The 15,129-nt window shown below is 45.8% G+C and overlaps 1 protein-coding gene and 1 long non-coding RNA gene across 3 annotated transcripts in view; one reads left to right on the forward strand and one right to left on the reverse strand.

The window, feature by feature from the left end:
* The window catches only part of LRP8 (LDL receptor related protein 8), a 178,698-nt gene that overhangs the window by 20,747 nt on the left and 142,822 nt on the right, over nt 1-15,129 (reverse strand). For both annotated transcript variants that reach the window (XM_071565329.1, XM_071565328.1), the window contains exon 5: nt 960-1,322. In XM_071565329.1, coding sequence (XP_071421430.1) covers nt 960-1,322 — 363 coding nt within the window. The remainder of the gene's footprint in view (nt 1-959; nt 1,323-15,129) is intronic.
* LOC139676398 (uncharacterized) lies at nt 1,155-6,918 on the forward strand. Its single transcript, XR_011698651.1, has 3 exons — nt 1,155-1,343; nt 4,770-4,854; nt 5,936-6,918. It is a non-coding gene; the product is annotated as an uncharacterized lncRNA (long non-coding RNA).

Here is a 15,129-nt window from a genome sequence, read left to right on the forward strand (position 1 = left end):
TCTCTCTGTGGGGAGAGAGTCTGATGGCCAGGTCCCTGAAGGGCTCTGCCACACAGCTGCTCTGTGCTCACCAGGGCTTGGTGTTGGCTTGGGTATGGAAAGTGGTAGATTTTCTTAGGCCCCTTGCAGAAATCCCTGGTTTCTGCAGCTGATTTCTGCCTTCCTCCCCAGAGGTGGCCCAATGTCAGAGCTGCTAAATATGTACAGCTATGTAAATATTTTATTTCAATCTTGTCATTATGAATATTTTAGGAAAACATTTTGCTCTTATTTTCTTGTCTCTGTATCTCTCTCCCTTCTCAGGTAAGTGACCAGTTTGAACAGTTTAGTGGCTGAAAATGGATGAAACATTCAAAATACCACACATACCAACACCAGCATGTGAAATGCATAGAGCCAGATGAAAAAAAATCCATTATTTATTAGCTCTGTGCCTTTATCAAGCCAAGCTCAAAGTGCATTTCAAACTGGATTCTTCAGAGGTATTGCTCTTGACTGCCTTGTTCAGTATACTCCAACTTCAGAGGCAGAAAATGAATTATTTTTTTCTGCTGATCATATATTCCCTTTAGCAAAGCAGCTTCCATCCTCCAGGCTGTGACCCCACCATGCAGCCCGAGGGCTTTGAACATTTTTGCCATTTTTCATTCCTTGTCTTTCTAGTGAAACAGATCTCTTCTGAGGCACGGTACCATCCAGCAACTCTTACACCTCCCCTCTGAATCCTCAAGGGAAAAGCATGAAAGGAGCCTGGAATACACCTGACCCTGCCGGGCTGGGCACCCAGCCAGCCACTGGGGACACAAGCGCCCCTTGTCCGGCACACAGACATCAAACCCTGCCCAGCACAGGGCCCAGAGCAGCCTCCTGGACTCTCCCCACCGCGGAGAGACCCGGCCCACTCACAGCAATCCAGTCCCCACTCCGGAGAGCCCCGGCCCAGCCCCTGCAGCACTCACGGCAATCCTGCTCATCTGACTTGTCCTTGCAGTCCTCGTCGCCGTCGCACTTCCAGTTGAGGTGGATGCACTCGCCGTTGCCGCACTGGAACTCGTGTGCCGCGCACGTGTTGAGGGCCTTGGCGTCGTGGCCACACTTCTCCACCGACTCGTCCGACTGGTCCTCGCAGTCGGGCTGGTTGTCGCACACCCACAGCTCCGGGATGCACACGCTGTTGTTGCACTGGAACTCGTTGGGGTTGCACGTCACGGGGGAGCATTTCCTTTCGTCGCTGCCGTCCCCGCAGTCGTTGTCACCGTCACACACGAAGATGATGGAGATGCACGACTTGTTACTGCACTGGAACTCGTTGGGAGAACAGGCTTGGGAATAAAAGCAAACAGGTGAGGTCTCCAAACCACCCCTCACCACTGTACCAGCCTCAGCACGTCAGGGATGTCTGAGACAGAGGGAGGGCAAAGGCATTGCTGTGCCTGTCCTGGCCCAAAGCATTTTTGCCAGTGGTAAAATACATGGCAAGGAGCAGGTGAAGAGCCAGTGCCATCCCCCCAGCTGTGCCACGTAGGGACCTCGACAGCCCGGGGGCAGCAGGGCCGCGAGAACTGCAGGTGGGAGCAGTGGGGGGCAGTGCTGCCCCGGTGTGGGGGCAGGAGCAGCAGGTGGGCCCCATCCGTGGGGTGGCAGCACGGGAGGAGCGGGAGGTGGCAGGGGAGAGGCTGGGCTGTGCTTTGCTCCACACTGACATTACCAGCTTCCTGACTTTCATCATTCACAATCAGGTTTCAGGATTTCACAGTATGCCTGGTTTTGGACATATTAAGTGGGATGTGTAGGGTAAATATTTAGTGAGTCGAGCATCAATTTAGCTGCAATCTGCCAGTAAGGCCCTTTACAACACGCTGAATGCCTTCCCTGGAAATCACAACTCAACATTAACATACAAATGAGGCGCTTGTCAGAGAGAAGCTGAGTGGAGAACTCTCTGCAAGCCTAATGGACAGCTGAGCCAGAGCAGCCCGTGCAAATTAAACTTCCAGGTACTCCAACAACCTGCAGGTCATTCACTTTACTTCATCAAGGTGTGGGGGAACCAAAGCCCTGGAAGACATTCTCCATTAGTACTTTGAGGTAGCTACTTCTAAAAGAAATCTGCCTCTGCAGTTTCAGTCATCAAATTACAATAAGCTTTTTTTTTTTCCTTTACATTGCACTGGGGAATCTTTCTGTCTCCAGAAGCAGAACTATTTCCTGTCATATCTGCAGAGCCTCTACAATGAACCACACAGTGGTACCAAGCACTGCAATGGCAAGTGCACCTGGGAAGCAGCAGAATCTCTGCAAGGGAGTTGTCATATCCCAGCTTTCATCCAATGATAGGAACCCAGTGGTATTCTGCTGAAACATTATCTCTATTCCTGGGAATGAAGCTTTATTGATCTAATAAATAAGCACACATTCACTTGCACAGATGTTTATTTACATTGTAGCTTGCAAACCTGCTGGGCTCTGTTGCCCTGAGCAGCCTGCCATTGTACACCAGAGCATGACAATACATACACACCTCTCCCCTCCTGCCCTGTGCTCTGTCCCATTTAGTCCCAGGTTTTCCAGATGTTACAGAACAACAATCTGCCTAATTAGAAGAGAAAGAGGAGTGCCTTCCTTGGTGCAATCCTACCATGCACTGGCCAGAGCCCAGGCTCCCTCCAACAGGGATAAATGTAAAGACTCTCAGCTGCCCAACCTGACATCAATAACGAAATGCAACAGTGCAGTCACCAAAGGAGCACTCGGTGTTACCCACCACAGGATCAGCTGGTCCAGGTGGGATGCTCAGGCTCCTGCTGTACCTGGCAGAGTATTTTGGACATGCCCCCAGCAGGCACCGTCCCTTGGAGGAGACAGTACTTCTCTTTAAGGACAGGGAACTGAGATCAGACTATTAATATTAGGACCTGAAATACAAGGACAGTCTGCTGAAGAAGCATCTAAAAAATCCCCTCTTTTGCGAGGCAGAATTGAGACCATTAAAATGCTGCTCTTTTCCTTCACTGAACAAACTTTTCTATCCTTGTGCCATAAGTGGAAATAATCTATCAGCCCTGCTGACCAGTGCACAGCTGTGTAACCCCACACTCTTCAGATGATGCATAACATAGAACTGCATATGGAACTTCACTCCAGAAAGTGGAAATCTAAAATAACAGTTATAATCTTACCAATCTATCTAAAAAGGCAGTTGGAAACCAGGAACATTTCTAAGGCTGAGTGCAACTTCTGTAACAGGTCAAGGCTGAGAAGGAGAAATTGCTTTTCTGGCATTACTTTGATAAATCTCGGAAACAGATCAGAGAGGAAAATCATGCATAGTCCTTTGATCCCCAATGTTTGGGTAAGGTTATAATGATTGGCACACTCCAAAGGTGCATAGATTTCCTTTCCACCAACTCTATCAAGCCCCTCTTTTTCCTGGTCCCACCTCCACCCCTCCTCCTGTCTGTGCACATTTCCCTTCAGAAATCTGCTGCTCTGGCAAATTAGTGACTGATAAACATCCGAGTGGGGCACAGACAATGGAAGTTCACACAAAAGCTCCTCCTCTGCACCTACAAATCCCAGCACAGAGATAAAATCACTGATAATCGCAGCCAGCAAACAGAAGCAGCTCAGCTTTTGCAACCTCTCATGAGGACTTTCTCAGTGAAGCTTGAGAATTGCTAGCTAGGAAAATTGCATGGTCATGATTATTTTATTTCTTCTTAAAAATTACATTTGGTGTGATGACAGCACTAGAGACTGCAAGTTCTCTCTCCACTGAGCAAGCACAGCACTTTGGCCGTTGATAACGCCCCTTTCCATCACCACAGTGCCCAGGTGGGGATCACCCAAGTGGGGCAGTTCCCTCTGGGTCACTCATGGCCCAGCAGAGCCCCCATCCCCGTGTGCAGCTGCTCTCCTGCTGTCACGGCAAGGCAGAAATCCTTCCAGTTCTTCTCACCCTTCATTATCCCCTCTGACAGCTCAAATCTACAGGGCATGGCAGGATAAACCCAAGTTGGGGACTGGCTCTGGCACACTCAGGCAAGGGGAGAAAAGCTGCTTGTGCTGCCCCTGCCCTGGGCAGGAGCCCCCTCCCCTCGGGCCCTGCAGCACCGGCTGCAGCTGGGCTGAACAGCCCCAGAAAAAGCAGCACCACAAATTATCTCACACAGCACCTGGAGAGATGAGGATGGGCAAGTAAAGTCCCAGGGACAGGTCACTTCACATCTCCTTTCATAAACCTGCCAGGGCACCTGTGCAGTCCCAGCACTACAATATTCGCTGCCTCCAGAGCATTCCAATAGAAAATGTGCAAATAGTAATTAAATGGTCTCTGGGGTATTTTTCCTTTGACTTGAGCAATTTGTTTGCATTCCCTGAATTTTCTTCCTGTCCTGTTAGAGGCTTGTTCACACAAAACAAAGGAAACAAATATTAGTTTGCTTTCTTGAGCACCAAAGAAATTAATAAATGCACTCTTAAGGTGTAAAACCTACTTCAAATACGAGTGATCCCAGTAGAAATCCTGGAAATGTTTGTCAAGAGGAAGTGTTTAACCAACAGGCTTCAGAGCAGTAAACAAGGGTAACTACAAAACCAGTTTTGTGGAGAACTATAAAGTCCTTCACAGTTCTAGGAAGTGAAATATCACATGTAAATAATTATGTAGATGAGATTTGACCCATAGACAATGCACACCAGAGATATTCTGCATTGATTTCTGTGCTACGCCAATAGACAGAGCACAACTGTCCCAGTTTTTGCCTCAGCTGCAGCCTCGTCACAGCTCTGGAGGAGAGGGGAGCAGAAGCAGCCTTGGGAGAGAGGAAGAGCAAAATAATAAAGTAAAAGATGGTAAGAAATATTGCAATTGTGGAGTTAGTGTTTCAGCACTGGCTGGTTCTCCTTTGCCCAGAGCCAGGTTAAGCAGAGGCTTCAGTGAGTCGTGTGGTGCAGCAGAAAAATCTTGGCCCAGGCCTGGCACCAAAAAATTCTACCATGTGCTTTGTATGTGCTTACAGAAAAAAAAGCAGAATGCTCTAAAGTTATAGAATTCTCTAAAGCTACTGGGCATTAATTGAAAACTAATTTCAAAACATATATATTTGTATATAACATTTCTGCAACGGACAATGTACAAAGTATGGATCCTCAAATCTGGATAAAACTGAAAAAAATGAAATAAATGGTATATCCATCATTAACAGGAGCTGGAAATGATGTACCATGGACTATAACTGCTGTCCCTGCTAACCTTTAATTAAAGATTTTATAGCTTTTCAGTAAGACTCAGGTATTTAATTCATCCCTCTCTTCCAAAAGAGTCAACTCCACTTGAAATTACATGAATGGCTTAAAGAAAGATAATTATTTGGTAAAATTTGGGGTAAAGTGGATAACAGCAATTATCTACTGATGCTGCAGGCAAGAAAATAAGATGAACTATTACACTGTATTTTTATGGTTTCTCCCTAAAGTGACTTAAAAAACAAATGGGTCTCAAAATTTATGTTTGCTTCAGTCTGGTAATGGATCCTCTACAGAAGGCGAGGGCTGATTTGCACAGACCAACATTTGCACTGGGGAGGGAGATCTGCCCTTGATCCAGGGCTGCTCCAGCCCTGGCAGGAGGGGCTGTGGGGGCTCAGGAACCCTGCTGGGATCAGACTGGGGTGTGACACGGAGTGCAGTGTCTGAGCTCCCGTGCCAGCTCAGGGCACCAACAAACCCAACAAACCACTCCCTGAGCTGGGCAGGGACGAGCAGGTGACACAGAGCACACAGGACAGATTATGTTGGGACTCCTAGGCCAGCAACCCACCCTGTCTGCATGTTAGTTTTGCCTAACTAGTATTTATTCCAGCCTTAATTGTACCTAAAATATTTATTTTGCCTGCAGACAATTGTTCACCAAATACTTGAATATTTCTCCCAGGCCTTTGGTCAGATGCTGGTCCTTCCAGCACGGATTCGTGCCCAGGAGAACAAGTTTGGCATGGAGAGCCGCCCTCCAGGAAGGACAGCGAGAGAGATGGAGGTAACTGAAGATGACCTTGAAGCTCATTGCTCTGAAGGAACGCCAGGCCTCCCACGGAGGGACAAACGCAGCGGAATGGCAGCCCCGCTCGGAGCAGCGGCTGTTGCCATGGTGACTGATACCGAAAAGCCCACACAGACCCGAGTGCAGCAGGAATTGTAATTCCTGATATTGTTCCGATCACTGCTGTGGCTCAGGAGCCTGCTCACATGCTCTCACAAATTAATGTTTGCACGTGCTCCTCTGCCTTTGTCACGCTGCTCCCCCCAACACCAATCACTCGCTGTGCCATTCTCTGCAGCAGCATTTGCATAGTATTAGTTAATTATAATGGAGCCACCAGATGCCAAAGCCCCTGCTGATAAATAATAGAGGGTTCCAAAAGGTATTTACTGATTTAAAATGTGTCATCATATATTCATTCCAAGTGGTTTAATTTTCTGAAAATAGCAGTAATTATGACCCCACAGCTTACAGGGAGAAGCAGTTTATGTACAAAGGTGTGCACACTCTGCACTTTCCAGCCTTTAATCTCATTGCAATGACACTGTTAACTCACACTTGTGGTCTCCTCAATCTTACTGCAAACCAGGAAAGGGTTGGGAAGTTTATCACAGGTTCTTCTGGCTAAGTGACTGAAAATGACCTCAAAATAAAAACAAGCAATTCCATTATAGGGGGTTTAAGGGTAAAATAAAACAGCTTGGAAGACAAAATAAGGATGGTCAGAATACCCGAGGTTAATACTGTGCTGGTTTTTGCAAAAATCCAAGACACCCCATGGGGATCTCATGAGATAAAGACATTATTATTACTGGTCTATATTCTGATTGGAATATAATCAGCTGAATCAGATTGGAGATACTTGGTACTTGCCAAAAATTAAATGGAAAAAAATATGCTGGGATGTGCTTAGTGAGTTTCTTTTCTGACTTTGAAAATTGGAACCTGTACAGGACAAGCTCCCTCCTGTTCCCTTAGACATGACTTGCTTATTAAAATGGCAATTTTACAAATTGCACCAATTTGGCAAATCCCTCAGAAATATCTGATAATATCCATTAAACTAACAGCTGCTCTAACATTATCACACAAAATTCTGTGTTTCTGAGGGACACAGAAGTGTTCAGCAAGCAGAGCATCATCCCAGGGTCTTCATCCTGGGACAGCACACACAACCCCACAGACCCTCAGATCCAGCAGGACTCCCTGTGGCTTTGAATTTTCTGCATGACCAGGAGTTGGTTCTGCCATTGCAGAGTTTAAATCCCAGGCCCCTTGCCAGGAAGAGCCTCCTCCATGGATCTCACCTCCCATCCACGGGGCAGAGCTCACCCTGTGCTGTATCCCACCTGCCTGTTGGCTCTATTGCTTCCTGGTTCCCAAGGTCCAGCTCAGGAAAGGCTCCAGCAGAACCCTAAATCCACACTCCAGTCACACTGGCAGATGACAGCAAACTTTGTTTTATTCCCAGAAGTGTGGGAAAGGCAAGGAACTCAAGCCCAGGCTGCTGGTCCACAGCCGTGGCACTGCCCTGCCAGTCCCTCCTGACCTCCCCAGGCACAGGGATGGGACCAGTTTAACCAGCTGGAAAGCTGGGCCATCCCACCAGCAGCAAGTCTTTTATGCTGCCATAACTAAGAAGGGGATTCTGGAGGTTTGTACCCATCTACAGCACATATTTATGGAACAAGGGGGCACTGACTGACACTACAAAGCTGCCAGCACTGCTGCTGCCTGTGCAGCCCCTCTCACCCCACAACTGTGCACAGCTCAAAAGCACCTACAGAGAAATAAAATAACCTTAGTTTTTAGCTAGAATTCTTCACTGATGGAATCACCACACAGGCCTATCTGTGAAAAACAGAGCAAAGAAAAGCCACGTGGGCCACCCTTGGGAAACCTCTCTGACCCAGTGGGTGGGACAGGCAAGGCAGAGGAAAGCCTGGCTTTAACTTGCTAATCTGGGCACCACAGCAGCCCAGCTCACAACTCTGAACTCTGCTGAGCAGGGAGGGAAAAGTGGTGCCCCATAAAACTTCCACTAATTTACTTTGCTTGATGAGAATTCTCTGTAAGAGGAGACACTTCTTTTTATTGCAGTTTGCTTCACTTTTAGACTTAAATATTCACTGCATTTAGAACAAGGCACTATTAGCTCTTCTGGAGCACAGACAAAACATGGGAAGGCTGAGAGTTGTCACATCTCACCCCCACAGTTTACCCAACTGTGTCTCACATTTCTCTAGGAACAGTGATCCAAAGTGAGCCTGAATGTGGGCTCAATAACAATTAAAAAGATGCTTTAGAAATACAACAGTTTGCAAGGCAACTGATCCAAAGGGTGAAGGACCTTAAAAAAGCAGCACCAGGGATACAATGAGGCAACTGGCAGAATTTGGTGTAGCCAAAGTTATGAATATGAGCACATACTGTAATGGCCAAACACAAGAACCCTGTGGTGATTCTGGGAGGGAGAGACACGGACAGACTTTTCAGGGAACAGCCAGCCCCTGATTATTTTCAGTTCTGTGATCTCAGGGGGCACAGCTATTTTGTGATGTAAACAACACACCTGCCCACGTACCCACAATTTCAGAAGAGAATAGCAATCATTTTTTGAAAAAAAGTATTAGATTATCTACTCAAATGGAAAATTTAATCACTGAGTGACACTCACTGCAATTAAAACTGTAAGGGTCGTGTGCTGACTGTGCTCACATTAACAGCACTGAGATTTCTATGGCATTAGATTTGCCTTTCAGTTTCCATGGCTTGGAAACACAAGGCAGCACTTTCCTGGATTTGGGCTGAGATGAACACTCAGCTGTACAAAGTCAGCAATTATTTTAAAACTCGTTGGATAGAAGAAGTGAAATGCAGTGGGTTTTATTGTGATTGAAACCTTTCCTGCTACATTTAATCAAATAAATAAATAAATCTCTTTGCAAAATATATGCAAAGCTAATCCAACCATTTTATCTTTCTCTGCAGGAAACCAATGTATGCCAACCACTTCTGATGTTGTTTTATCTGTTAATATGAGTCATAAACCCGCATTTTTTTGCTTTTGCATCACCCATGAGAGGGTCCCCTCCTGCGTGGGACTGTGCCTGGTCGAGCTCAGTGATTCTGATTTAGGCTCCAGTTCACAGCTCAGGAAGCAGAGCTGTTAAACACTCATTAATTAGTGCAACACACACGTCCTGGTGGCCACTGAGGGTGGGGCTCCTTCCCACGATCTGCCGTCCCTGGCACTGCCACAGGAGAGTTCCCTGAATAAATCCCAACAGATTCTGGCTCTTTGGATGAACAGGCTTAAAATTATAGCTCCATTCCTGAGAAGAAAACACTTCATGGCCATGAAATACAACCATATGTGGCAGTAAGTGATGCCATTTCTTGACTATTTCAACTCCAGGAGCTCCAAGTATGGACAGACAGACTGACTAAAATATAATTACAGGCAAATGATAATTTCTGCTCCTGGCACCAGGATATGAGGTTGGAAAGAGGAATCAAGACAATGTCTCCAGCTGAAGTGCAGAAAGAGCAGCAGGACAAGCCTTTGTGGGTGTGCACAGGTATCATACAGTCCATCAGTATTAAGCTTTTGTTCTAACTATCCACAAATCTTTGTATAAAACCAGCTCTTTCATACCACTCTGCCACAGTTCTGTGAAAAACTCTTCTGGGCTGTGAAGGTGCTTGAACTGTGCTCTTTGCTCCCACTGCTCCTTCAGAGACACTGCAAAAGTGCCACATTCTCGTGTCTTGTTTTCATATTGTGTTTTCTTCTACTGTGCTTCAAGGGTTAAATTACTCCTGGGACATGCTGATACAGACCCTTATCTGTACCAGAGGGATCAGCACAGAGGTCACCCCAAAGGTGCTGGGGTGAGTGAGCCCCTCTCAGTGCTGCAAACTCCACTTGCTGCATGTCCCACACAGCTCCCTTTGTCCAACCCAAGCTCAAGGGACAGCAGCAGGAAAATAAAGCCATTCCCCCTCACTTTTTTTTCGGGTTTAATTCTTGATTTACACAATGACTATCTTACCTCTAACCTAAAGGTCATGCATTATTTTACATTTAACTACAACGAGCATCCAACATATTAAAAATGCAACTACCTCCACTTTTGCTGTCAGTGTGCAATTAAAAGTAACTACCAATCTCATTTTTCTTGCTGTTTTGTTCTGAAGGAACTCAGGACAAATATGATTATAGGCTGAGATTTTTCCTAAAGAACAATGGGGATTTTTCTGCAAATTACTACTGCTTTTGAAGGAGCTCTAATACTTTAAGCAGTGATAAAGTGGCAGCTGTACATGTTTAATTTCTGAGAGCCAGGGCATAATGCACAAGCATTAATCCCTCCAGCTGTCCAGTAATTAAACATCATGTAAAGCCCAGAGGATATCATTGCTCTGCTACCTTATTTATGAAGGACTTTTCATTTGTTACATCTAGTAATGATTTTTTCCTTCTTGGAAATAACTGTAGATTCCTCCACCACGGCACGTGCACTCCAGTTACAGCTCCCTCCTGTAAGATGGCAGGAGTTTCAGGCATGTTTCTTTCCATCACATGCGAAAATAATCATGACTAGTGCGAGTAGATGAATATACCCTTTACAGACACAAATCAATACTATGGGCTCTAACCCCTCTGAAGTTGGTGGATTCCTCTGGGAGAATGTATGGCCAAATCTGGTCCTTTGGGTTTGCCTTCCCTCTGAGCTGACTGAGGGATACATCTCTGTGCACCTGGGCTGTTAAAGGGAATGAACAGAATTCCTGACTGACAAAAGCACACACTCATCCCGCTGCAGGGGAAGATAAAATCAGTGCTCCATCACCACCAAGTTAAAAGCTCTCAGCAGGATCAGTGGAGCTCTGGAATGAACAGCATCAGAGGGGCCATACCCCACTGGCAGCACGGGGAGAGGGAGTCCTGCCAAACAGGCACCTTTTACTGCATGAAGAAAACAGTGCTGAGAGGATGTGATGCTCTTCATTGTCACAGGACAATGACAGAAGATGATAAAACAATTTAAGTGCCTGTGAGTGTAGGTGCAGGAGCAGAGTGGAGGAAGGTGGCTTTAAATCAGCTTTGCAGTTTCCCCACTTCAGCAGTTCATCAGCAGGTGGATGTGCTGGAGGGATCAGAACAGCTTTAGCCTGGTTTAAACTCTGCCTTCTGCCAGGGTCTCTCAGGTGACCCTCAGGTGGGGACTGTAGAGCAGGACACTGGAAAGAGCTGACCTGAAACTGCACTTGGACCTTCCAAGGAAAGGACCCCTTACTTGGAGGCACTGCTGCTTTTTATGGAGCTTTTTTTTAATGCATTTTTTTTCACATGCCTGGAGCTTTGCCAGGAAAATGTGGAAAGCTGAGGGTTTTCTAAGTTCTATCTATCTATCTATCTATCTATCTATCTATCTATCTATCAATCAATCAATCACATGGAAACATGAAGGCTGGGAGCTGACACAGCAAGCACACACAGCTCACAGCTGAGCATGACTGTGCTCACTGTGCTTTCCCCAATTCATTTCAAAAACTTCATCCAGTTTGTGCCCTTTTATTCTGGCCTATCATCACATCAAAAGGCTGAAAATCTACAACTAATTCTGAGTCACATGGTGAGCAGTGAAAAGCCAGAAGAGCAGAGCCCCAAGGAAGATGCTCTCGGTTCTAAGGCTGTCACTGTCACAAGACTCCCACAGGAAGTCCTGCTCTCATCCTTGGCCAGCTGTATGAGGCCCCTGTAAGTGTGTCCATCACCTGCAGAGCTCCCATGGATGAGTTTCTCTGTGCTGCAGTGTAGCAGAATAAATCACAGTATGGGTAAACAGCTTATTATGGCATCAATGTATCAACAAATACATCATTTCCCTGCATCTGGCTATTGGGAAAGGGGAGAATTGCCAACTTCCAACTCCTCCTCTGCACAACAGAATTTCCCTACTGGGTGCAGGAAGTGGTCCAGGTGAGAACCAGTTTTTTGCTTCTTTTTACACACTCTTACATTCAAAAGGCAGGTATTTGCACTTTCAGAAGCTGTGTGTGCACTGGAAATTAGCAGTGTTCTTAAAGCTGGGAGGAAATGACTTAGGCAGGCAGGCACTTACCTACCCATCTGCCAGGATTAATACCTGCAATTAATCCCTGGTGCAATCACAGCCTGTGCAGACAAATCTGACTCCCCAATCCCTGCTGCCTCATCCCCTGCAGGTTACAGAATTTGCAGGTTCCATTGCTCCCTTGCAAAGCTCCTCCACTGGGTGAAAATCACACCATTTTTCTCCCTGTTTGTGGGTGACACCACCAATAAAGTGCCTCACTGGCCAGTGGAAGTGGCTTCCAAGCAGTAGGATGGGGCCAGTGCTCAGACTCCTTAGGAAAAGAGTTGCTTTCCTAATACTGGTACCAGAGCAGGCCTAAGAGGCAGCCAATGCAGTTTTACACATCTCTGTGGAAGGTTTATTTGAACAGATACCATCTACCAAACTGCTGTTTGTCACTACAGACAAACAAGACTTTTATTTCAGATTAATTCAGCCTGCTTGGCTTGCTCCTAAGCCAGCTGGTTTTAGTGCTGGATTGTACAGGGGGACCCCAACAACTCAAGGGAAATATTTGACCTCTTTGTTGTTTGAGATGATGCATTTTTTCAGCTCAGGTAAGGCCAGGGTCTGCTGTCTGCTGCTGACCCCTTTGCCAGAGGGGGCTACAGGACAGCACAGAGACTGCAAAATCTCTCCTTCCTCCAAGAAAGATACTGAGCACTGCTGTGATAAACCCTCTGCAGGTCCCACACGGTGCCAATGGAGACAGCAAGTCCCCAACAGTGACCAAAAGCAAAGCAGAGGGTGCAGAGCACCACGTTGTTGTTTCCATTTATACAAGACAATGCACCAAAACTGCAGCTGACACAAAGCACAAAGGAGAATCCAACCCAAACAGAACATCCTCTTATTCAGATTCTGTATTTTGTCCCCAAATTTCTAAACAGCTGCTTTCTCCCTCCAGCTGCCTGTGCCAGTGTTTACACTGGATAAATTTCACATTAATTCAAAAGCAATTACATCATTCTGAGAAGAAAAAAATCCATTAAGAATTATCAAGCCCAGAACAGTATCTGGAAAGCAAACTGCTGGAGCAGGAATAACCATAAACCACTTGCACTGTTCTCAGTATTGGATGATTCTTCCACCATGACCATTGCTGTAGATCCTCCCTTGACCTGGACTGTGGACAATGTGACACAGGGACAGGCACCTGCACACCCTTTGCTCCTGGACAGCAGCACAATGTTGGCAGTGGTACAAATCACCACTGCAAAATGCAGGCTCAGGTGATGCTCATAAACTCCGTATTATGTCCTTTTGAAGAACTATAATTCTAAGAACGAGTTATTCCCATCAAGAAAAAGGAGTATCCACAGTTCAAGTCTGTTTCAAGTGTCACATGAGGTTAAAGTAATACCTTTATTAACATGGATTTAGAAAGAGCTTAGGGGTTTTCTTCTGGGTGCCCTCACTCACACTGCCCTCAAGTCATCATCCACTTGATTATTGCACATGCAGCTCTCACCACAGAAATTATTCTGGGCACAGAAATTCCCTTCCAAACATACTCCAGCAAGATGTGTTATTTACAGACAATCTGGTCAGCTCTGTGAGAGGGGCAGCCTCCATAGGGTGCTCTGCTCTGGGGGCTGCAGGGGACAGTGCTGAAGCTTCTTCTAAAATGAGAACAAAAACGAGCAGTGCAGAGATTAAAACAACAAAACAAAAAAAGAAAAAGAAAAGGTGTCTGAGCTGGTCAGGATACTGTGTGTGCTGAGATAAGAGAAAACAGAGAAAGGGGGATTCTAAACAGAGAAGAAATGGGAATGTTAGCAGAGTATCAGTGGGTAGGCTTAGTGGGGTTTATCAGATTTGGATAAGAGAGAGGATAGCTATCAATCCTCCACAAGCTTGGAGAGTTTAAACTGCTAACACACTTGTCATCCATGAGGAAAAGACCGTAATTTGACAAGCAACCTCCCTGAAATGGAGCCACCACAGTCACCAGCAGTGCCTCTGCCTCCTCCTCAGGGTGAGTTTACTGCTCTGAAGGGGCCCAGTGGAGCTTAGCCTGGAACCTCCTGCCATTGGCACCCACCCAGGATGCTCCACCTTTGCCTTCAGCCTCCCACAGTCAGGCTCAGCAGATCCCAAGGTGCTCCCACCGAGCTGGGGACAACACTCTGTCACTGGGAACTAAGGAAAGACACCAATTCACTTCCACAGGTTACCCAACAATGACCAGAACACAGTGATTTGTCCTTGGGTTAAATTTCCATTTTAAGAACCTGCACATGCCCTAAAACTGTGGAACACAAGGCCAGAGATGCTGGAACATCCAGAACAGCAACACTCAGCTGTTTCTAAACCCATTAATGCTGGAATTATGTGGCATTCAGAACATATTTACATTCAGTTTGGGAGTTACCTGAAGCCTTGAAAAAAAGGAAGTTCAAAGCAATTTCTAGTAGATTTTTACTACAAATAAGAGACTCCATGAGACAACCCCTCCTGGTGTGAGCAGCAGCAGCAGCAGCAAACCAGGGTAGGCAGCCACCAGTGTAAAAACTGTTTAATTTCACTAACTCATATTGGGAAAAAGAATATTTTTTTCAACAGCAGTTACAATTATCTTCTGAATTGCCTCTAATTCAAGCTTCCCATTCAAAGAAAAAAAGTAATAAGCTGTAGAGAGAACACTTAAAGAGTTTCACACAGAAAACAAATAAAAGGAAAAAATAAAAGCTTCACTAAGATTTTGTTTGATAAAGCTGACTGCAAAGAAATAAATTTAATCCACAGCATTTTACCCAGAACCACAAAATGCTCACGTAAAACATACTTTGTTATGCAACTTCAATGAAAAGATAAAAAGTGAATTATGAACTGGGTAGTTATGAGAGCCCCAAATTCACTTTTCAAATGAAGAAGCATCAATGTGTGCCTGTATGTGATCCTTCAACCCTTCCCCAGTAATGTGGAAGTAAAAACCACACTGGTGGTATCACCTGCAACACC

Source organism: Pithys albifrons, chromosome 10 (assembly GCF_047495875.1).
Source record: "Pithys albifrons albifrons isolate INPA30051 chromosome 10, PitAlb_v1, whole genome shotgun sequence".
NCBI lineage: Eukaryota > Metazoa > Chordata > Aves > Passeriformes > Thamnophilidae > Pithys > Pithys albifrons.